General features: G+C 39.6%; 1 protein-coding gene across 3 annotated transcripts in view; it reads left to right on the top strand.

Annotated features, from left to right (window-relative positions):
• The window catches only part of LOC108044489 (homeobox protein homothorax), a 108,821-nt gene that overhangs the window by 17,626 nt on the left and 66,687 nt on the right, over nt 1–24,508 (top strand). For all 3 annotated transcript variants that reach the window (XM_044459156.1, XM_044459157.1, XM_044459155.1), the window contains exons 4-6: nt 4,037–4,087; nt 6,381–6,431; nt 11,847–12,032. In XM_044459156.1, the coding sequence (XP_044315091.1) occupies nt 4,037–4,087; nt 6,381–6,431; nt 11,847–12,032 (288 nt within the window). The remainder of the gene's footprint in view (nt 1–4,036; nt 4,088–6,380; nt 6,432–11,846; nt 12,033–24,508) is intronic.

Here is a 24,508-nt window from a genome sequence, read left to right as displayed (position 1 = left end):
GTCTTTCTGTTTGTTTATAATGTTAAAGGGAGCGGTGGGGAAGGGAGGAAAGGGGGAGGGAAAACCCGCATGCGGCTGGCGCCGTGGCACGCAACATGGAAATGAAAATAATATAATGCGGCTACGTGCTGCAATTTAGGCGCCTCGCTTTTCATATCCCCCGCTGACTTTTGGCTCCGCAATTAGATCAACTAATAAGAGGGCGGGATTCTCCGGGGAAAATAGTCCCAGTTTCAGGTCGAACTTTGAACTTTTGAGTTCTAGGTTTCCTGGGAAATATATCAATTTAAGCGGATTTGAACTCTTATTTAACTCATATATTAATTTTAGCTAATTATCAGAAATATATTTCAAGATCAAAAACAATAATGTTAATCACGCCTATGATTAAAAAAGAGAGCACTTACTTGAGTTCTTTGCTGTCAGTTTCTCGATTAATTGTTACCCCTCGTGTTTCACTCTGATTTAATTAAATTTATATATTTGTCAATAAAGAAAGTGGAACTGAAATAAAACAAAAATATATCATATTTTTGGGTAAATTCTAAATTAAAAAACTTTATGTGTAAAATATTTTGTGGACCTTCGATTTTTTCCATTCAGTTTTCAATTCATGGACTTCCTAGGTGACTTGCACTTAATTTGGCCTTTCCCACATTTTTCGTACTGCTTGCGAATCATTTTCCAGCCCCTTTTCTTGTTGTTGGGCTGTGTTATCACTGTTATCACTGCAGTGTTTTCTCAAGTGGCCGGAGGCTCAGCGACGATCGACAGGCAGCTTTTGACGGCAGCGACAACTCGAAGAGCCGGCTACTGTGCGCTGATTCCAGAAGTCGGGGCAGTCGGTGGTGCATAAATTGCTTTATGGCCCGGTCCGGGCTGGGACTCTGACTGGGGCTTTATGGCCACATTACTCAAGTGGCTGCGGCCCAAAGGCCCGTACTATTGTCCCTAGTCCGGGGCTATCTCCTCGCTCACTAGCGACGGAATGATTTTATAGCCTCGCGACCTGGCCATAAAATCATGCCCGGCCGTGTATTGGCATTATAAAACGAATATAGTCCGGCTAGAATGAATACTTTTACTCTGTCTTTTATGAACCCAGATTTAGTTGCTCGGTTTCGCTTTCTTCGCCTCTCGCCATTCGATAATTGTCTGGGGAAATGTTCTTGATTGAATCATAATTCGTCAGACCTTCCGTCTATATACCTGTATATATGTAGGTTTTATGACAGGGGATGATAGCACGTGGTTGATGAAATGGTACTGATTTCAAAATTCCCCCCCATAATCACTCGCACGGTAAATTTATGACCACCTACGCCTTTAGGTTTCGATTTTTATTTTATTTTACTTTAGATTTTTATTTGTTTTGTATCTTTGGGGCCAGCGATTTGGGGACGCGACATTGTAAACCTTTTGCTGGTTGTATAATTGCATTTATTGGCATCATAAAAAAGGCGCTTTGAAGAGCAGTATCTAAACAGTAGTGATTTCTTTTCGCCCGTTGTCGCAAAAAAACGAAGAAAAAAAAATAAAAATAAAAAACGATGAGAAAACAAAAATAGAAATTTATGGGGTGCTCATGTGAAACTGATTAGGAATGGGTTTCGCTTTGGGTTCTCAGGTTCCGTTGGGGCGCGTGACGATTTCCGCACACTCGATTTGAGTCAGATTTGAAATAAAACTAAACTATAAATACTAAATTGTCAGCTGCAGACGCCCACGCACTGCAGCATGTTGACAAAACTGTTGGGAAAGCAGGGAAAATCATTTCGTTTTTATTCCTATTTCTATTCCCATTCCCATTCCCATTTCCATTTCTATTTCATTTTCACGCCCCAACTGCTGAACATTTGTATTTATAGACTTGTCTCATGCTGTGCATTTTAGTAGTTGCCCGCATGATTTATATATTTTTAAAATCATCTCGTTCTCTTGGCGAAGAACTTCAATTAGGATGGTCGAGGAGTTAGATGTGTGTGTTCAAGGTTTCGGGGCAGCCATTTTTTAAAGGCCTCACCTCCGGTAAAGTGCGTGCAATATGCCCGGCACAACTTCTGGCCGACTGCTTTTCATATCAGTTAAAGCCAAAAGCGCGAGCCGAACGAACGGGCCTGCATAGCGAAACCAGTTTGGCAAGTTCCCATTTTATCTGTATCTCGGTGTGTGAGTGTGCAACACCATCAGCCAACCAGCATTTGAAAATGCAACATAAAAGCCAACAGGCAACAACTTTTGCAAAATACCCAACACGCAACTTGGGTCCGCTTTTCGTCTCCCCCCCAAACCCTCGTTTCCCCCCCTCTTCGATCGCGACTCTTCAATGGCCGTGCTTTGTGTTTGTTATTATTGTATGGTGTATGGGGTATGGTGTATGGTACATTTTGTAGTGGCTGCCCCGGCCTCACAATGGGGCGTTTTTCTCATACGACCATCGTACAATGGTATGGAAGTGCCCACATATCTAGATACAAGTCTTCCAACTCTTTCCCCGCCTTTCCCCGTCGTCCGTGTGCAAAGTGTGTAATTATTAGCTGCACATGCCTCAGTTGATTTCAAATTGCCGTTACTGCCTTGGACCGCTGGACTCGAGTCTGTGTGGGTTTGTGCATCTGGACGATCATAGTTTCAGCTGGAGCAGATCAGTAGGGCATTATTTTTTCGGTAATTGCTTAAGGGGATTATGCTGGTTAAATACCATTTTTGCTTAACAAAATAGTATCATTTAAAGAGTGTTAGTCCTTAGTATCGAAGCTTATTTGAGATTCGATAAGAATTGCCCTAGAACTAAGCTAAAAGTTTAGTGTGGCAATCTGCATGTTTGATTATTAGAGTGACCTTGCACTGTGCAGGTTTTTATCAATGTTGTCAAGAAAATTTTATAATTCCCAATCCTTGTGTATTTTTTGTTTGATCTGAAGCTTTGTTTTGAAAATAAAATAAAGTTATATGTTACCTTTTCGATCCTCTCATTTGCAATGGCAGTGCGAGATCAGTAATACCCGTAGCCCTATTCAGGGTCAGGTCTTTTATTCCCGGGACAATATAAAACCCTGTCTGAGGACCGCCCGCCTGCAGGGCAACCTTGTTGCAAGTTGCTGGGTGGCCAACCATCCACAACTCTGCACAAAAACACCAAAACACACACGCATTTGGACAAGGTCAGGTCCGTGTCGACCGTTATATAAGATATCGCAGCGGGTGTGTGTCGTCGATTTGTGTTTATCTAACGACCCAACTCTGACAACTGAAGACCACATCTCGTCTTGGCCATTTATTGTGGCTCAGTTCCGTGAGAGCTGGCCGGCTAACACCGAAATCGGCAAGAGATCTCAAATAATTCGCACAGCATTTTGATGACCTTCTCGGTCTGTGTGGCATTTTATCTAGCCAGATATTGCCTTTGTGATCTTTATCTAAGTGTGTGGTTTATTTTTATATCGCTGTGTGTTCGGGATTGCTATAAAAGCGAGAATCTCTTTTATGGTCACAGCGAGTCGCATCGTCACCTCTTCGGGGTCTGAGGTCTGGGGTCTGGGGACTGGGTTTTTGGTTTTCGGTTTTCGGCTTTGGGTCCGCTGACGAGCTGATGAGCTGATGGACTGATGAGCACAAATGTTGCGTTTCCCATGCTCGCCGTGGAACCGATTTGCTTATGGTTGCTGTTGTAGTTTTATAATGTGTACAATATTTTGGTTTGGCATGAGCTTATCGGCAACCAAGCCATCATAAAATAGCAAAGCAACAAAAAAAAACAATGAAGAGGGCAAGTTTTTAGAACAGGACAGCTGGCAATAGTCTGTACAGAGTGGGAAAAAATCTACATTTGTTATCTTTAAATATTTAATTTAGAATTATTAAAAGAAATGTTTCAAAATATTGCAAATATTTTGATCTCATGGTGATCTCATTATCTGCAATATTTAATCTTCAATACCTCAATGAAATTGTACCTTAGCAAATACAAATACTTTTTCTCTGTGTAAATTTAACACTCACTAACCATCGTCCTCCTTGCTCTTTCTCTTTGCAGATAAGATCACAGAAACCCTATTATACCGCAGATCCCGAAGTCGACTCACTGGTAAGTAAAATAAAAAAATCACAAAAAAAGAAAAATAAAGAAACCAAAGCTGGCAACAATGTTGCACACAGCCTCCTTGGCAGCAAGTTGCCAAAGCCAAAGATCATGGCTATTTTTTGTTTTTTTATTTTTTCTGTGTGTGTATGATGTGTGTGTGTGTGTGTATCACCTTGACCCAAAACAACGACGACAATTGAATAATTTTCTTTTATTTAGAATAAATCACAGTGAATTTAGCAAAAGCGCAAAGCCACTGCAAACGAACGCAATTTATGAGCATTTGTTCGTCAGGCCGAACTGAGTTGTTTAGTCATTTTATTGGACAGCGTTGCCATACTTTTCGCTCTTGATTTCTGCCTTCTCTCGGGGGATATAGTATAGTCGGGGCGATATCGGGGCATATAGAGAGGGGGGGCTGGCAACGGGCGAACCCATGCGAACGACAATATGAAGCAGAACGATTTAATGATGCATATGACATTTTTGCACTCTCTAAATGGGCTGCCTGCAGCCTTGGGTGTGCAAAGAAAAAAAAGAGTAAAAAATGCAAAGCGAAAAAAACACATAACAACAATGGAGCCAACGTCTTGACTTTAGTAGAATATGCATTCGCTGTCTGGGGCAAAAAAAGGGGGGGGGGGAGGTGGAAAACGGGGGCCCGATCCAAGGCAAATGCCAGCAGCACAACCTTGGAAATGATCATGATCGCCGCTCATGATGAGCTGAAATCTTCGAGGAGCATTATTATAGTTTAGGGGAACGGAACTCATGCTAATCTGCCAAAGGAAATGATCGTTAAAAGAGCATCGAGATTCTGAGCACTCAGATTGGGCAGATACATTTCTGAGGATCAGTCAGAAGTTAAGAAACGAAATGAGTCAGTGGTGCACTGGAAAATAAGGAAATAAATATTGAGGGAAATAATACAAAGTTATACTAACTACAAAAGATATATGTCACCAAAAGAAAATTCCAAATAAAAAGATAATACTCAATAATGTATTTAGCTTATGATTTTTTGTAGACCAATTTTTATAATTGAAACACTTTAAAAATCCATCACAATTTGTAATTTTCGGAATACTTTTTTTTTTATTATTTTTGATACATTTTAAACAGATAATGAGATTTTTTAATCGTGTATTGAAAATCCTTTAACCAGCAATCCTAAAAACGAGGTATTAATACAACTCGCTGAGCAGATCCTTCTCCTTACTTTTGTTTCTTCCCGGCATTCTTCGACCCGCCGAGTCATAACAATTTTTATGGGCATGAGTAGGGGAACAGGGGGCGACTGAAGGGGGGCCAAAAAGAGATCATTTCGGAGGCAGCATCCAGCAGAATGTAAATCAAGACGGAAATGCCGCGTGCAAAGAGTGCAAAAAGTGCAAAACGAGCCATGCAATTGGCTAGCAGCTAAGCTAAAGTCGGATGATGAAAAAAAAACCAAGATGCAGATATATGTATATATAGCAGAGAGTCTGGCGGAGTATAAAGAGATTATGGGCAAAACTAATTTTAATTGCCGGCAGTCGTAAATGTGTCACTCACTTACCCACTCACTCACGGCGGAGTTTCCTCTGGTGGCCCTAATTTTATGCACTTGCAGATTAGTTTATTAGTTGTAGTACAAAATCACTGAAAAACCCCCCGAGTTTCCCCCGTTTTTTTCCCTCATCCATCCCTCATACAGACATAGATCGACTTGGCCATGGCCGTGTGTCTATCTTTTGGCCCGCTCGCGTCTGCGTACTTTGGTCATAAATCATTTTGGCATGCCACTCTGTGGTTGCCACTCCCCCCGCGTGCTCCGCCCCTTTATCCGCTATCGTGTTTGAACATTTAAAAGTGCATTTAGTAACACTCACTTAAAGGAAGAGGCAGAAATAAAAAGAAACCCCTTGCTATAAAAATGTTTATGGCATGTCTTGGGTTAAAATGGAATTCCTGTCAGTAGCTGCAACAATAACCAAAACCAAACAGGCCACACAGCAGCAGTTAGCAGCATCGTAAAAATGTCAAATGTCAAAGTGATGTTTTAATTAGCGGTCTGGTCACACCAGGCAAAACCCCGTGATGTGTGTTTTTGAGTGTGCAAGAGTGTTTTGTGTAATCAATTAAAATGTTTATAAGAAATTGTTTATTATGTTTCCAAGTCCTTTTTATCATTTTTTTAAGAGCCCTGAAATTTGATATCAGGTGGTTTAATTAGCAGTCTGGTCACTCTGTGAAAATGTTTGTTCAACTTGTAATCACCTTAACTAAATTTGTATTTCTTTTTCACTCTTTACAGATGGTGCAAGCAATACAAGTACTTCGGTTTCACCTTTTAGAATTAGAAAAAGTAAGTAACGATTTTAAAGATATAACCCTTAGCATAGTATACCATTTAAGCCAGCTAAAACATTGCCATTGCTTTAATATCAAACTTTATTTATGCAACGTCATCAAAGCAGAAAAAGCAGCATTTGTTTAGTCATTGCAATTAACTGAAAAAGCCAGCGAGCCAAGCCGGGCCAAGTTGTCGGCAATCATTTATCAACGCCCCAAAAAGACCACCCAAAATGCTTAACCAGGAACCCAGGACCCAAAAACACAGTCTCCAGCCAGCAGGCCCATAAATAAAACCGGGCCCAAACGCCGGGGCGAAAAAAGCAGGCAAATAGTTGCCAACGGGCGCGCATTTCAATTACCAACATTTGTGTTGACATTTTATTGAGCCATGTTGCAAAGGGGCAAGTAGGCAAGGGGGCAAGGGGGACATAGAGTCCCACAGCAGGCGACCACATATATAACTGCAGTCGGTCTAATACACTTGCAAAATGTCTAAATTAAAGGAGAAATACAAAAAAATTCAGCTGAAAATTGAATTAATTGCCAATCAAAGTGAAATATTTGTCGTCGGGGGCAAGGGGCACAGGATGTGGCTTAGACCACAAATATTTGGCCAGCGGCAGGTGTTTTTTGTACTCGGTTACAGTTTCATGCGTAAGATAAAAACAAAAAGGAAAAATAGTTTCTAAACAATGGAATGCATTCAGGTTTCGGCTTCTCTTTTGTTGTTGATACATGAGGTGTGATGACTGCAGAACTTCCCCTCGATTTTCTAACATAATTCCTAGATAACGCAGACACATAAATTATTTTCCCAGCTTAAAACAAGGGGGGAGGTTTTATGCTGAGAGGGTTCTACAACACCTACTTGATTATTAGACACTTTATTGTCTAAATGGAAAAATTACAGGTTGCCTAATTTGTTTTAATTTCAAATAATATGCAAGCGGCTCTTTGGGTGCGTGTCTCTCAGTCTGTGACTTAATGGAAGTTGTTCCTCAAACGTGGTCGTAATTAATGCCGGCTACCCCCTCTTTTATGTATTTTGTTGTGTTTTTTTGTTGCTGCTGTGCTGAGAAAATTAATTAGGCAAATGCGCAACGAAGCGTGGAGCGAACCTAAACCGAAACCGAAACTGAAACCGAAACCCAGAGCCGGAGTTTAAGTCCGAGTCTGAGAGCTAAGCCGGCCAGAAAACCCGTCCGAAAGTCGCTCTTCACTCTTTTTTCAATTAAGTCTTAAGTAAGAAATTATGCAAAACATTCTACACGAACCAAAAAAAAAAAGAAGCAGAACAAGACAAACGCTCAGGGAATATATAGTAGAGTAGAGTTGGTGATTGTTTGTTAAACAACAAACATCGATCTTAAAAGACTCTTACACACTAATAAAACTTATAAAAATAAATTTAAAAATGTAGATAAAATACCTATAGAAAGCACTTGAACTTTTCAATACTTGTCATTGGTAAAGTTATTTCTTAGCCCTCGGCTAGACCCAAAGTCATTTGCTGTGGAATGCAGTAGCTTTTCTTTCTGTGGGGAGAGTATTGACCATGGATATAGGCTAATGACAGCGAAAAGGAATCGAACGAAGAAGAGTCAATCAAGGTGCAATTAGTAGTTAATCACCAAACGCTTTCTAAGTTCGCAAAACAAACAGAAGCACAAAACTAGTGCAGTAAGCCAAGTTAGTCAGTCAGTTGGCCAGCTGCAATTTGTTGCAGTCGACCAGCACCCTGTATAGAAAGCCAAAAAAGAGTATAAAAAAAAAGCGAAATAAACATTCAAGATCTTTATCAACATCACAGCAGCAGCGGTGGAGACCACGACAGGTTTTTGTTTTGTCATTTGTCACTCACACAGCTTGCGACACACACGAAAGCAACAAAGAACTGTAGCAACTTGTACACAAAAACGCAAAATCGAACAAAAAATAAAGCATAAAAAAACACATTCATTTATATGCAGCCAACAAAATGCAGCGGTCGATTTTTGGTGTATAAAATAAATATAAATGCAAAGAACAAAAAACTACAAAGAAATACAAAATATACTTAAATAAAATGTGCGGGTTGACTTGGCAAAAAAAAAAAAAAAATAAAGTACAAAATACAAAAAACATACAACATCTATATGGGAGCGAGTAAATGTATATCTGTATCTGTGCATATTTGTTGCCGCTGCTAAAAACAACAACAGCGAACAGAATCAGTTAAAAAGACGTTTTCAAGACTTGTGTCTGTCAAAACTGGTTTGGCAGTCTCAGTTGCTCAGTTTCTCAGTCTCGGAGCTCCAGGCTTTGGGCCCCAGTCTCCAGCTCCAGCTTTTTAGCTCCCCAGCACACGGACAATTCTCGTCACAGAGTCACATGCAAAAAAAAAAAAAAAAAAAACAAAATAAAAAATAAAATACAGCAAAAAATAAGGGGAGAAAAAAGTCAAGCAGGCAGGCAGGCAGGCAGGCATTGCAATTGACAAACAGACAGTGGGACGGTGGGACAAACCGACCGATGGACAGTGGGACAAACAGACATAGCCGGAGACACAACACGTTGGGTCAGTTGCACACGCTTCTCCGCCGGCAGGGGGCATGGGTATCGAATCGGGGAATCGGAATCGGTTGGGTTAATGCCGGCATGGGGGCATAACAGAACCAACAGTAACAACAACCACATCACCACCGATTTGGGGGCCTTGTTTTGATGGCTTGGCCAAGATCGCTTCGGGATCTCTCGCTAAAAACACCAACAACATCGCCATCGACAGCTGTATACTTTTGGCTCAGCCGTTGGATGATGATGCAAGCTGAGGGCTGCCAAGACAACTGATGAATTTCTTGGATTTTTCTAGCTGAATAAAATGCAGATAAATTGATTGATTTATCAGGGGTTTCAATGAAAGGTGAAGCAGACACTAAAACTTCTAGAACAAATTTTAATAAAATAAAATAGGTAATAGAAAGATACAATTCAGAGGAAATCACTATCGCTTAGGGCCCAACATAACTAAGACCAAAGTTGATAAACGATTAAGAGCACTTATGCATTGCATAATACAATTAATTACCCTGCATTTAAATGTCATAGAGAGCGCTGTAAACTTGTTAGACAGACTGTGTGTTGGAGGTTGCGTGCCGAGAGTTTAGATGGGGGAATACTCGTAGTTGAAGCTATCTATGAGCGGAAATCGAGAATTACCACTGCGCAGATTGAAGCGATTTGCATCGAGATTAGAACAGAGGAAGCTGCGCGGGAAGAGGTGAGGAAAAGCCGATGTTGCTGCTGTGAAAAGTTTTGCTTAACAGGATGTACAAATGAGCGTCAGCATTTACAAGCAACGCCCTCTGGTTGCTGCTGTTGTTGCAGTTGCCTTCACCGTTGCTGTTGCTGTTGCTGTTGCTGCTGTCCATGTCCGCCTGTCGCCCTTGTTGCTCGCGGGCCCACCCAATGTGCAACAGCAACAGCAACGGCAACAGGCACAGCAATGTGCAACAGCAACATGGGGGCCACTGGCAGTCATAAATATCGCAATGAGCCGTTCGAAAATGTCACATACAATGCTGACAAATTAATCAAAAGTTATCAGCCAGCCGGCATCGAAAGTCCGCGGGTCTCCGAAGGGCCCAAACCCAAGCAGCAACAGCAGCATCGCATAAACATATCAATTTGGTGGGCGCTCTCATGTTGCATGTGCGCGGCCACAGCGGCAACATGTTGCTGGCGTGCTAATTGCACGCTTTATGGATATTGTTATGGTCACTTTGACAGCTACAAATGCAATCATAAAACCGGGACTCCGCCAGCAACATGTTGCTGCTGTGGCAGCTTATCAGCGACGGCGACAAATTTGACATTGTCCTGTCATAAACCAGTTGCTGGCCGTTGCTTTTTTATCATCTTTTTTCGGTTTATGCGAATATTTTTCGGTGACAATAACATTGAAAGCAGCCTGCAAACGAGTTTGACAAGTTTGGGCAATGGGCAACAAGTTAATAGCCTGGCTGTTGCAGCTTTCGCAGGCCAAAAAAAAGCGAAGAAAAGAAGCGGCAGCAGCAGCAGCAACACCGCACAGCAGCAACAACAAACAATTTGCATAAGCAACGCGCACTTTTTCGTAAATTAAATGCCTGGCCCCGGTTAAATGGAGCACCCTGTTGTTGCTGTTGCTATTGGTGTTGCTGCTGTTGTTGTTGCTGGTGTTGCTGCTGTGTCTGCCAGCCATGGCCCAGTGCAATTAATTTCTTTTTAGCCGTGGCGGCGGCTGCATTCCTCTCTTTGTTGCTGCATATTTGCATATATGCCTGACTCACACTCACTTTGGCCTTATCGCATTTGTTTTATCACACACACACAAACACGGCAACAACAACAGGGCTTTAAAAACGCATTCTGTTGGCCAAGTCTTCATGGGCCTTTTTCCCGCTGACGCCAGCGATCTTCTCCATGTTGCTAATGCGAGTGTTGCACGTGCTGCTGTCTCATGTTGCTGCTTGCCGTTGCTGTTGCTGCTTGGTTGTTGGCCTGGCTGGTCGGCCTGGTTGGTTATTTGGCTGAAAGTGTGCCCCGGGGCTAAGCTGCCTGCCTCGTTCGCCGGCCACTTCCTTTTCGGCCAGTGCATTATTTCGTACCTCTATGCATATTTATGGGCCTTGGTTAGAGGTAAAGCCTCTGCCTCAGCCATTTTTGAGTGCCATCATCATGGTCATGAGTCTGGCGATGGAGTCGGAGTCGGAGTTGGAGTTTTCAGGTAACGCATCAAAAGCAATTTGCATGCCATTTGCGGGTGGAGGGGGGATCGGGCCGGGGCAACCGGGATGAGCAGGTTTCTGGTTGGGCCAAGAATGCGATGGCGCTTAGTATGGCAATGTTTAAGCTGGCTTCAAGAGTAGATATAAGCTTTAAGTGAAAAATAAATATCAGCAATACTCATTAACCAACAAAATCAGATTTCATTTAAGAAAAAGTATGCAATATTTATTATTCATTGAAATTATACATTTAATATATCCATATATTCAAAAGCAGATGATCAAAAAACATTGAAAAATAAAATACGGAAATATTTTTAAAATCAATTAATAATGCAATATAATCAAAATTGTATATAAATTAATGATCTTTGAAACTTATGACTCACAAATTCTCTATTTGATCATCTGCTTAGCTTTCGTTATTATTTAATGAAAGTATGTTTCTATTTATTAAGATTATAAATGTAAGGATCCCTTTAAATTATAAGCCCCTGAGATATATGGATATTAAATATCGAGCACCCCCTTAGAGAGTAGCACCCCCTAAGATAAAGCAACCACCCCGCCCCTGATGAAATCGTACCCCTTAAAAACGACTCACAACTGATGATCTCTTCTCTCTCTCTCTCTTCTACCAACTTCTCTGCCTTGTCCGCGGGGTTGTCTCGTTGCAGGTACACGAATTATGCGATAACTTCTGTCATCGGTATATATCGTGTTTAAAGGGTAAAATGCCAATAGATTTAGTGATCGACGAACGGGACACCACCAAACCACCGGAGTTGGGATCGGCGAACGGAGAAGGGCGCAGCAATGCCGACTCCACATCGCACACCGATGGAGCTAGTACACCAGACGTTGTGAGTACCCCCTTCGCGGGAGCACATGGTCCTATATTGGCGAGCTACAATGCGGTGGTGCACCCATGTTCGTAGTACGATAACGACCTTCTTGCAAAAACGAAGCGGGTGCTCACAATGCCCTGGGATTAAATGAATCAATAATAATAATTGCGATCAATCAATACGAAATGCCAATCGAGCGAATAACCGAGCGATAACCACAAAAAAAAAGTAAAGAAAAGAATGTTGCTGCACACTGTATAAGCAAATTAAGTAAAATTAATTCACTTTGTGCGAACAAACATAATATTAATATTGATGAATTCAAATCCAAATCCGAACGCAGAAGAAGTTGTACGTCATTATGAACACACACAAAACACCCACACACACACATTGTAAATTAGTCAGAATCAGAAAGCGAAGAAATCCGATATATAAAAAAAAAGAAACACAAAAAAATATTATTAAATTCAAAAACAGATACAAAACAAAAATCAAGCGAAATGGAGAGCAGAGGAATTTCCTAGCCGGAGCAGCAGCAGCAACATATCAACGGCAGCAACATGCAACATGCGACGGCGGCAACAGTTGCAGCAAGGCAGCAACATCGGTGGCCAGCAGCAACCGAACCGAGGACAGTAACCGACATGAGTGACGTACACCAGCGACAAACGAGCTTCCAAGAGGCTTCGGCCAGAAATCCGAACCGAAAGACAACCAACGAACCGACCACGAACGATATGACCAGAACCGAGCCGAACGAACGAATCACGAATGTATCTCACGGATACCCATTAATGTTGCTACCGCTGCCACGGCCAGAATTTGTTTGCTCTCCTCTGTGTACAGTAAATGCCATAAATTTAAGTTCCAAAACACTGAGGACAGCCGTGGGCCGGGCCGAAGTGGGTACACTTTGCCCGCCACGCGCGCCTTCCCAGTTCATTTCACTCCCTCTCAAAACAGAACACACATAAACACAAAGCATCAGTTTATATATCTCAAGCAGATTGTAAATGATAAAGATAAACAGACAAACAAAAAATGAACAAAAGCAACTGAGCAACAATAATTAGAGCAACAAACAATTTCGCTTAATTTGTAAAAAGTACCAACAACTAAAGAAACAAAAGCCAGATAAGAAAAGCATAAAGTAATTGAGAACTAAATTACAACAATGAACAATGTTCCAGAACTTCGTTTTTGCAAGAGGCCCATATAGCTCGCCAATATATTATTAATTATTATTAACAAAAAAACCCAACACTCACACACACCATTAACCAACTATTTTTGATTATTTTTCTTTACTTAACCCACACTCAACACCCCAAAAAAAAAAAAAAATCAAACCAACAAGAATTGAAGTAATGAACTTATATTATGAGAAAGTTTACTAACCCCAAAACTAACCAATTTTTAACAATTTTACATATGCACATAACTCTATATAGAGTTCTATATAGAAACTATATATAAATACCCACAAATACGCATATATTATATATGTATACTGATATGATATGATATACGAGAGCTGGCCTGACTTTTCTGCCCTGATTTCTTTGGGTACAGTCAGTTAGACAGTGGGATCGATAAGTCCGCTTATCGGTTTTTGAGTTTGTAAACTTGTAAATACTTGACATCCCCCGTCCCTCCTCTCTGAACAACAATAACAACAACAACAGCAACAAGCAGACACTGACATAGCCCACAAAAAAAAATTAAACAAAATACATTTAAAAATACGAGACACAGAGTATACCCCACATTTCTAAAATCTCTCTCTATCTATCTTACGAAAAACCTTACGTAAATCTGTGCCAATTACTTGGAAAATGATCACAGCCCAGCACCCAAGACTTTTCACCGCTGGAGGAGACCTATGCCAGCTATCGCATCAAACACGAGGCGGACTTCTAGTCCCGCCCGACTTTTTATCCCTTCGAGTTCCCCCCACAGTTCTCTATAAATACACTGAAAAATCAATCTAATATAGAGATAACGCTTAGCCATGTAGTTTGTAACTAAAATCAAGTCTAGGCTGCGCTTAAGGAAATTCACTCGCAAGTGAAAGAGAGAAACAAACGCTAAGAGTATAGTTAATTCCTAGAAATTTCTAACCATATTTTCTATGCTTAGTTTTCAATATTTTTTTCTCTATGTTTTCGGGAATTTTTCACTTTAGCAAACGTGTATACGATTTTTCAAAAACAAAACGTCCTTTTTCCCTTCGCGTGTTTTACAACATCGAAGAGAACTTGCCAAATAATAAGAATACGTAAAAAAAAAACTAATAAATGAAAATATTGACATATTTTCGTTAACCTTTTTTGTTTAACTCTCATCATGCAACGCATATACGTAAAAAGAGATACCAGAAAAGAAACCCCAACCTGAGTTCAAATGCAAAGTATACGAATAAAACTTTATTGTTTATTAAATAAAAAAACAAAAATGAAAAAAAAAATAAAACTTAAAGTTAATTTAATTAATTGAGGATTGCAATGCGCCTATACGAACGACATTTTAAATGAGCCGATAAACTTTCAAGAACAATGATATACGTAAATCAACAGCAACAACTAAAACAAACTAAACAAACTTTAAGCATTTACTAAAGCAAATCGAAAACTACGCGATACTATTATTATTAAATAAATATAAAAGGAGAGAAAGCTAATGTAATTTAATTGAATTAGAGAGCAGTCGAGAAACTTAGAAACCCCTCGCTCCCCTCCCCCAATTGTATACTATAGCGTACGTTATATAGTTCTTAGTCAGGCCCCCAAAAACACCCCAAAATCCCCCTCTTAGGAGTTGTATGCCAGGCGTAAACTAAACTTGCAATCGAAACTCAAAGATACGAAGAACGTTAGCAGCAAACCCTTCTTCTAGCTACCAAAACCAACCAACAAAACACTTTCTACTGCTAATTTCTACTACTATTTTGAGTTGTAGACTACTAAACCAACAAAACTACAGAAAATGTACTTAATTCGAACTGCGAACAGTCGGTAGCAGTTCTTCAGCTATATGGGCAGTCATTTGTATACTTAGACTATAGTCGAACCGATTCCCAGCGGTTTATTATAGCCAACTAACTAAACAACAACAACAACGTGAAAAGCTTTTGTACTATTTTTTCAAAACTACAAAATAAAAACTTTCTTGCAAAATTATAAATAAAAATTTGCAAACAAAAAAAAAATTAAAATAGTTGTTGTACTTTGTCTCAAAACCCAGAAAAAAAAAACTAAAAAACTTGTATGTAAGAAACTAAAATTAAACTTGAAAAATTGCTGTAATTATGTAATAATTTTTCTATTAGCATAATTCGCCACTTTTTAGTTAAAAACAAAACACTGTTGCAAAAAAGGAGAGAAACTACGAAGATAAACACTTTGTTTCCTATGATTTTGTGTGAGCTTTTTGCATTTTCGTTATATATTATTCTTTAATGATTTTTGTATCAAATGTTTTGCTAACAAAAAAACTACAAAAATTAACAAAAAAGAAGAAAACATTTTTTATTGTTGCATTGTAAAAATAAATTAAAATACAAACACAAAATACTGAAACTGAAATACGTAATTGCTTTAGGTGATATTTTATAAAAATATAACGCAAGTAAAAATAATAATAAAAACACTAAAATTAAAAAATGATGCAAAATATATACGTAATATGTTTTAAAAATCGAAAGAAGGCGCTTTTTTGCTTTTTACTATTTTTAAAATATAAAATAAATAAATAAATTAACAATAATTTGAGCATACATTTTTTAATAATTATTATTATTATTATTGTTTTTACAAACAAAACATTTTATTTAGTTTTTAGCAAAATTGTAAAATGAAAGTAAATGTTATAAGAAATGAAGGAGAGAAAACGCAATCAAAAATTGAGAGAAGAAAGAAAAGTAAAATATAAATCCAACAACAAAAACAACCAGCAACTTCTATACGATATACGAATACATTTTAATGTAATATTTTTAATTATTTATATGTATACTAATAATATAATTAAAACAAGGAAAAACAAAAACCCAGAAGGATTAAGTAAAAACAAAAAAGAACTACAGAGTAAAGTTTAAAGAGTTAGCCAATAAATATATGAAACAAACGAAGAAACAAAAACAACAAAAAACCAAAATATATTTGAAAAGTATAAAACAAACTGAAATTGATTTTTTTCTGACTACCTTAGTTTTTAAGCAATTGTGGATTCTAAGACATCAAGCAGAATGGAACTGGAATCAGTACGAAACGAATGAAGATCATCGCTAATGGATATGCAGATTTAACCAAAGATGGATGACCATAACAAGATGAATGGGAAACTTTCCAATATTTTCAGCTGGAATTTTTAGATCAACAAAACATCTGCCAACGATTTGTTGGCCATCTGAATGTGAAAAACTCAGGCTGGAATTATATGTATCGCTTAGGGACCTTTTTCTATTTTTCAGCCGTGTTCGGAAACGTCTTCTTAATTTCAGAGATCTTTGTAAGCAATGGTATAATTTTCTTTAGGTTTTCAGGAAAATCGAAACGGAATTTTCGGTTTTTAAAATGACCTCAAGACAGTTTTACTCAATTGCTTGGAATGAACCTGAAAATTTGTATAAACATGTGCTTAAAATACTAAAGATTTTGTGGCTTTCAACGCATTTAGGGCATTTATATAAACTATCTACTTTTATTACCTCAAATTTTATATAAAACCAAATACTTAAATGACCATTTAATTGTATTATCTTAACAAATTCTTTGATATTGAAATACGATATTTTTAATGTATGATCTTAAATAAGTCTCTGAAATTCAATTATCATATTTTTAAAATATTTCTCAAACAACCACTTCTTTATTCTGAATTGCTGACCAATTTGTCTGATATTTTTACCCTGTTCTGAAAGTGGAAACTGGACATAATTCTGGATCCTGTTCCATTAACAGCGGGTGTAAATTGAGAGGAGTTCGGCTCGAATTACCCCAGTCGAAAGGCAAAAACCGGTGGCACGTGTAAGCCCCTTTAAGTGCAGAGGGAGGATTTTGATCCTGGATTGGGGGTGCTGCCTCCTCTCGAGTGTCAGAGGCTCACTGGATCACTGGATAAGTGCGCCAGATCTCTGAAATTCGAGCAGTGAACCCGATCGGATCGAGGCAGCTGCCACAAGGGGCAAGAACGCGTGTAAAACACCTTAAATGACTCTTTTTTTTTCGACCGGCTTTATTTTCCCTTTTGGGTGCGTGTTAGATGAGTTCGTTCGCTTAATGGTGGCTACATGTAATTTGGCATTTTGCGTGATTGCCCGGGGCGTGTTTCTGGGCTCTTCAAAGTCAAACCAATTCCATGGCATTTTCCCCAAAGAAGAAAATACTCTTTCGTGCGGCTTGAATTTTGTATTAATTTCTCGAGCAACGCCCCACAACAAACGCACACAATTTTCCAAGCAGCGAGAAGTAACCTATAATTTTAGAGGCATTAAGTCAATCCACTCCCTTTCCAAACTCTCCAACTGGTTTTGAAATCGAAGACCCAACCAACCCAACAAAAAATCAGATGAAAAAGTACGAGAAAAACATATCAAAGGATTCAAGACTTTTGGGCATGGGCTTTGGCTCATTAGCCGCACTCTCACCTCAAAACTCTTGGGCCGAAATACGAGTTAGCCAAAAGGATTTCTTTTTATAATTTACTTTTATGTGTGGCTTTTTTTTGTTTGTTTTTGACTCTTGCGGCTTTTGGCGTCGTCATACTGTCTGCGTTTTGTGCCACAAACGAAACCGCAGAACCGACTTGTCCCGAAATTTGTGCATTCATTTGTGAAACAAAGACGGACCATCGCCAAGTCCAAGGCTACAATTAATAAACCAACAGGCCACGAAAGCCCTACAAATGCCCGCTTCCCAAAAGCCCCATAAAAACTGAAATGATCGTTTTTCTTGAATGAACGAGACAATTAATACCCTCGGGAGATTTCTAAATTGCTGGTTGTTCAATGAGTTCATTAGGATAAATTAGGGAAATTATATTCAAATGATATGTTTTTTAAAGATACATATTCTTGGAACTTTAAATATACTGATTTGCAAATATACCCCCAAAATTACAGGGTATTCAGCGAACCCGAAACTTGTGCGTGCTTGACGATTTTGCCCTTGTGATCCGGCGATCTTTTGTTATTATGTATGAAGTGTCGCGTTGGAAGGAATTTCTCAACCAACAAAAGCAACAAGAGCAGACGATCCACAGACAGTTTTTAATGGGTGAACCGGGGGGTGACCGCAAAAATGTCATCACTGCTAATGTTTCAATGCAGTTGCCACAAGATTTCGTCTGCGGCTGATCTGATGTTCACCTTCTTTCGCTTTTTTTTTTGTTAGCTTTCGACAGCAAATTTTTGATCAGAATTTGGTTTCGCCAGGGGAATTGCACGGACTGAAAAAGCGTTGAATGCGATACCTTTCGGGTCACAAAGATCTTTGTGTGGCGTGAAAAGACATGCCGAACTGACGGCTATCCCATTTTATGACTAACAACAGTGAACAAACCGAATGAAATCTTATGCCCACAAAGTTAATTTCTAGTCGTAAACATTTTATTCAATATTTCCATTTTAACTGTTTTACTCAATTCCAGGAAATCGTAGATGCTGAGCAAAAAACATTTTTGAAATCTTAATGAAATTTCGCTGCTCAAGTGTTGCCTTCAAAGGGCGGCGGCCGACAGGAGGAAATACTCTACTCTACCTGATTGTGTCAACCCTTTTTTTGTTGCTCTTAGGGGTTTTGCCATGATTGAGGGAGGAGCGGTGGAGTCCGGGCCAAAAAGTATCAATTCAATGGAAATTTATGCCGTAAAAATGCCACAAGACAGGCCACCAGCCAAAAAAAAAAACACACAGTCTTTGTCTTGAACTAAAGCATTTTTTCCAATGAACACAGTTTCGGTTTCATTTTTTGCGTTTTTGGCTTTGTGAAATATTTTTGCACTGCTCCTCTATCTCGTGGCCATTCAACTAAGCTGCAAATCGGTTTAAGAGCTTAACGAAAAGGCGAGGGAAATTATACAAAGTCCGCTGGACGGTTTACTTTTGTGTCATTAGGCAAATGCAGCACCTCTCCCTGGGCTTTTTTTTTTTTTTTATTTTTTTTTTTGCTGCCGTGTTCACCTGAAGGAAGCCCTATGTGGGAGCTCAGCTCAGCTCTGAACAATTACCATTAATTACCCGGCGTATTCGCTGCACTTGGCACCGCAAATAACGCCACTGAAGTCCACTCGAATATCAAAAGGAAAGGCCAGGACAATTTACGCTTGTTTTAAACTCGATTAGTCAGCAGTTGATCCTATCATCGGATCGCCCCCTCACCCTCACCCTGATCCCTTTGACCCCATTGAGTGCTTTTCAATTACCAACACGCAACTGACCACAGAGAATATATAAAAGGGGGCCCTTAAGTCCGCTTAGCCCGTATTGACCACTTGTAATGTGTAATTGAATCTTGCTTAAAGGGCATCTATTTCCTATGATTCAAATATCAAAAAGGGCAGCCACTGACCGCTGCTAATTGAATTTGGCTCAAGTCTTTCAACCCTTTTTTCTGCAGTCCTCAAATATTTGCTTTTTCACAAGGAAAAAACTCGACAATTTATTCTTTAAAGCTAGCCAAAATGTATTTTTCCTAATATTAATATTATTCATAATTGAATTTGTCGACATTCATTGCTAGATACTAAAATGATCAACATCAATTTTTTATTTGGTCATTAACATTCAAAGAATAATATTTTGTGCCTTTTATTTTTAATATTTGTATGTATTAAAAACAACCAAAATCCCAAATTTTTTCTGTGCTGCTCTTGCATATTTGATGCACTTCTAACTGATTTTTTGTCATTGAACTTTTGATTGATTTTTGGGCCACAAATTGCCATTTGGCTCTGGCTTTGGCCTAAGTCTTTTCAGCTAATTTTTGGCTCCGACTCAGTCCAATGATTTCGCCCACATCTCCGAGGACATAAATCACTTGCACTTAAACCCGCTGCTGGCGACGTCTCCTTTTCTATCTCCATTTCCCCAGTCTGTCTGTCCGACTGTCTGTTTGCCTTGGCTATTAGGCCCAGTCCTGGATTTTGGCTTATTCGGAAGGGTGGCTCTGGCTCCCGGCCTTTGTTATTGTGCTGGCATTTCTATTGGCCCGGAAGCTGTGCGGCCAGCATCTACAAAATAGTCGGTCCAAAGTTGTTTGCGGGGGCAGCAATTTTTATTGCCTTTTTGTGCTTTATTTCCTGCGCACTATTTTCGGGCCTAAGAAGTTTTCCACGAGGAAATCCTGGGAATGGGGGGCCGGCTTCATGCCTGAATGGCGCGCCGAGCATTAGATAATGGTGTTCCTGCTTATTGCTTACATTGGCTTTTTCTTTATCCCCACATCTCGGCGTCTTTGGGGGGATTTTCTATAATTTGCAGGCAGCTTAGCAAATTCCGCAGTGGCCAGGGGAAGGCAGAAACTAGCCGAAAATAATTTATTGCATATATAATAGCGCACGTGCCAGGGAACCTTACTCCTTTATTTATTTTTTGCCTTGGCCCATTTCGGTTATTCTTTTTATATAAAGAGGCCTTTGGAAAGTTGCTCAAACTACTCTTTAAAATCATGCCTATTTTTAAACAAATTTCAATGAAGCTATTTAAGCGAAGCATTATATTATTATTTATCAAAATTAGTTCTTAAATAGTGCACTATGCGAAAATAAAGTCCACTTCAACTTTACCTTCCAAATCGAACTATTTGAAAAACTCGTATATATTCTTAGCTTCAACTTTTAATTAACCAAAAAGTTTGGAGTGCTGCTAAGTGCAGCTTAACAGAAATTTCAATGGAACAAATGCCGCATAAATCTCTAAGCTACTTTTACTTGCCAAGCACTCAGGACGGAGAATTCTCTCCCCGTTTCTCCAACTCTCTGTGAGTTTTTCCCTGCATTTCTCCGCGTTCGCTGAGTGCCTGGCTGCTTATCCGCCAAGGCAATTCCCATTTGGGCCACATATGCCCGGCATTATGGGGCATAAATAAAAATGCCTGCCACGCTCGCTGCTAATAAATGAAATATGATGCCACCCCCATTGAAATTGTAGTAGCTCCTGTTTATTGGCCCGGCCTCAAGTTTTCAATATCTCTGCATATTTCTGCACGGCGACACAATTTCTATATTTTGGCAAATTATTTTCTCGGTCGGGTATTGGATTTCCCATCGGACGGTTGAGGGGAAAACCACCCACTCGAAACCCTCTTAGGTGTTTTTTGTACCATCCTTTGTTCCTTGCTCCTTGTTGTTGGCTGTTGCTTTCTTTGGTATGCGCGGTGCGAAAACAAAATTGACGTCAATTACGCAATGCACACGGGGCGCTGAATTCACAGCCCGGCTTTACCAGTCAGACACCAGCCTTTCCCGCATTTCCCGCTTTTCCCCTGCTTTTGTTTTTGGATGCCTCAGCTCTTAATAATCCGCTTCGGGGATTTGGGGAATTCTCTAAACAGGGCATAGCATACTTTTGCGGGAGGAAAACGCGAGCAACACTTTGCGTCAGATGCTCTCAAGTTGCTGGTTTCGCACCCTCTGCATTGTGTTGTTGCTGCTGCTGCTGCTGTTTGCTGGGCGCTAATTAACGCATTAAATCATATTAATGTCGCCAAATGTTTCAAAGTCAGCCTGTCTCGCCCTGCTTTCGTATGCTTATTGGGTTTCCTCCGCGGACTTTTGGTCCTGTCAATAAGCCGGCATAAATGGCCTCTAATGCAATGGAAAAGTTGGGTGGGTTTCTCAGAGCCCATGTTGCTGTTGGGATAACAAAAGTGGCTGGTTGAAATGGCTTCAATTTTTGTATTTGTGTTATTTAATTGAAGATGTTTTAGTAGGAAAGCAATGTCAAGGAATAATGTATTGCTTCTTGACAAAAGCTTTTAAAACATTCTCTATCTTGGTATCCGAAAATTGGCATACTTATTATAATTATTATGTTCTACTTTTTGGTACCTTTCTTTACAACTTTGCTATGTCAGTTGCAGTTATAGTGGCCACTTATTTTTATAATGTTGCAATGTAAAGCAAAATTTTTTTTTAAAGGTGACTCTAAGTAGTCTTTTTAAAGTCAATATTTATAATAATTGTTGACCCATACTGCTGTTGTTATTGCTGATAGATAATAAACTAATTTTCATTTTACCAGTTCTTATAATTTTCTTGTATTTGCATAATTTTGCCACTTCAATATTTATCTGGCTTTCAATTTATAATACAGTTAAAGCAATATATTTTTTTAACAGCTGATGCTGTCGTACCAGTAAAAGTTGCTAATGTTGCAGCTTATAATTCTAGTGTTGCTCTTACCCCAGCTACCGTCTCACAAGTTGCTTAGATGTTGCTGCCAGCTTAAGTGTTGCTGCTGTGCCTGCAACTTCAGCTTCTGATGCAGAAAAATCACAAATTAATTAAAGAGTCTCGCTCGGTTCTGCTTCCTTCTTCCACTCGCCTGCTTCTTCATCTCTCGCGGACGCGCAGCTAATAAAACTTATATAATAATTGTTCATAAAGTGTACAATATTATGTGTTTTCAAATGAGGTTTGGCTGGCCAGACGCTGATGTTGCATGTTGCTTGTTGCATGCAACGCTCATCGCAGAGAGACGAGAAGAGACGAGAAGCCATGCCGTGTTGTCAACTATTTCTTCGGTTCATAAAAATTGTTATTAATTGGCACTTAAATGCTCAAACGCAAAAGTTGAGAGACGACGACGACGAACGTTGATGCTGTGTGTTTGTCTGTCTCTCGAAGCGTGTTGTGAAATTTAAGCTTTTTAGCAGTTGTTGCTGTTGTGTTGTTGATGTTGCTGTGTTGTTGTATTGCTATTGCTGTTGCTGTAGCTGTGTTGCTGCTTGCCGTTCGTTCGTTGCATGTTAACCTTTGGCTCGCTTGTAATGAATGCAACCGAAACGAGCTGCCGAGGAACCAGAAGAAAGAAGCAGGCTGCAGGCTGCAGAAGAAAGAAGGAGACAGCAGAAGACGGCAGCAACAGCGGCAGCTGGAGACTTACTTAAAACTCTCCATATAAATTTCCAGACTTCATGTGGCACTTGTTTAAAGTCCATTTTGTGCACTGCGTGAGTGTTTATTGAATGTTTTTGAGGCCCCAACTCCCCTTTCCATTTCCCGCCGAAGAAAGTCTGTCTCCTTGCCTCCAGAAATATTAATAAAATGCCATAAAATGGCAATAAAACTCCAGCTTCATACATATAAAATCAGAGACAGTAAAGATTCAACGGGTTTGATACAGTCTTGGTTCCTTTAATTACATTTTGCATAAACAAATAATCTTTAATATATTTAAAATTCGTCATTATGCTGGAAATAAAAAAGGATTTAATTGCAATTAAATTTTTTTAACAGGTTTAACTCATCATTCCACTTATTCCTTATTTAATTAAATTAGAACCCTTTACGATATTAAATTTTTAATTCAATTAATATCAAAATAATATATTCAATTTATTTGCGCAACTAATGGAAGTTTAATTTCATATTTGTTAAAGTAATAAATCAAACATTTTTAAAGAGGCATGACTGTATATAACGCTCCGTTTGTGTGTTTAAATCGAAATGCAATCTTTAAGCGCCCCAGCAATGTTAATTAAAATTATAAAAATACGAGAAAATTAAGGCAGCCAGCAATGTGCAAGAGAACACCTTGAAAATATAATTTCTGTTTGAGCCAGCAGGCTCCCCACCTAGCGGCCCCTCCCCAAAAATCGGACGGGGGAATCGTACGTATATATACGTACGTAAGCGTATATATCTGAGATGCTGCCCCGTTGCCATTTTTGGCCGACCGACCGCTGTGAACTGACTGAATGTCTGACTGAGTCGGGACCGTGGCTCTTGGCTTCGAATTCGATTCCGTTTCCAATTGCCAGCTCGCCGAGTTGGCCGAGTGTAAATGATATATATGTGGGGGCATCGGGGGCGGGAGAAGGGGAACGGGCAACGGGGAACGGTCCAAGCCAAACCGTCTTGTCTGTCATTTCGGAGCCACACAAAGCTCCCAGAACCGAGAGCTCCGGGCCCCAGACCCGAGCCGAGTGCAAATGACTTATAAGAATTTAATATTTAACAACACAAATCAATTCAAAAATCATCAGAGGGGTGCAGCAAAAAGTAAAAAACAGGGAAAAAACAAAAAAAAAAAAAAAAAAGAAAAGGAAAAGAAACTCATTTGTTGCAGCTTCTCGAGGTTCGCTTTCTGGACAAAGTCTCATTTCGGTTCCTGCCTTTTGGTATCACTGTGGAGGCAACGAAAATGAAACTTTTACGTTAAGTTAAGGAAACGATCCGGCAGACAATGTAGAGAGGGGGGGGGGGGTGGTAGCCCAGCCCGAAAGAGATGATGATGATGATGATGATGCCGGAGTCTGAGCCCAAAG

The sequence above is a fragment of the Drosophila rhopaloa genome, unplaced genomic scaffold, assembly GCF_018152115.1.
Source record: "Drosophila rhopaloa isolate 14029-0021.01 unplaced genomic scaffold, ASM1815211v1 contig_178, whole genome shotgun sequence".
NCBI lineage: Eukaryota > Metazoa > Arthropoda > Insecta > Diptera > Drosophilidae > Drosophila > Drosophila rhopaloa.
This window is presented reverse-complemented; position numbering and strand designations above follow the sequence as displayed.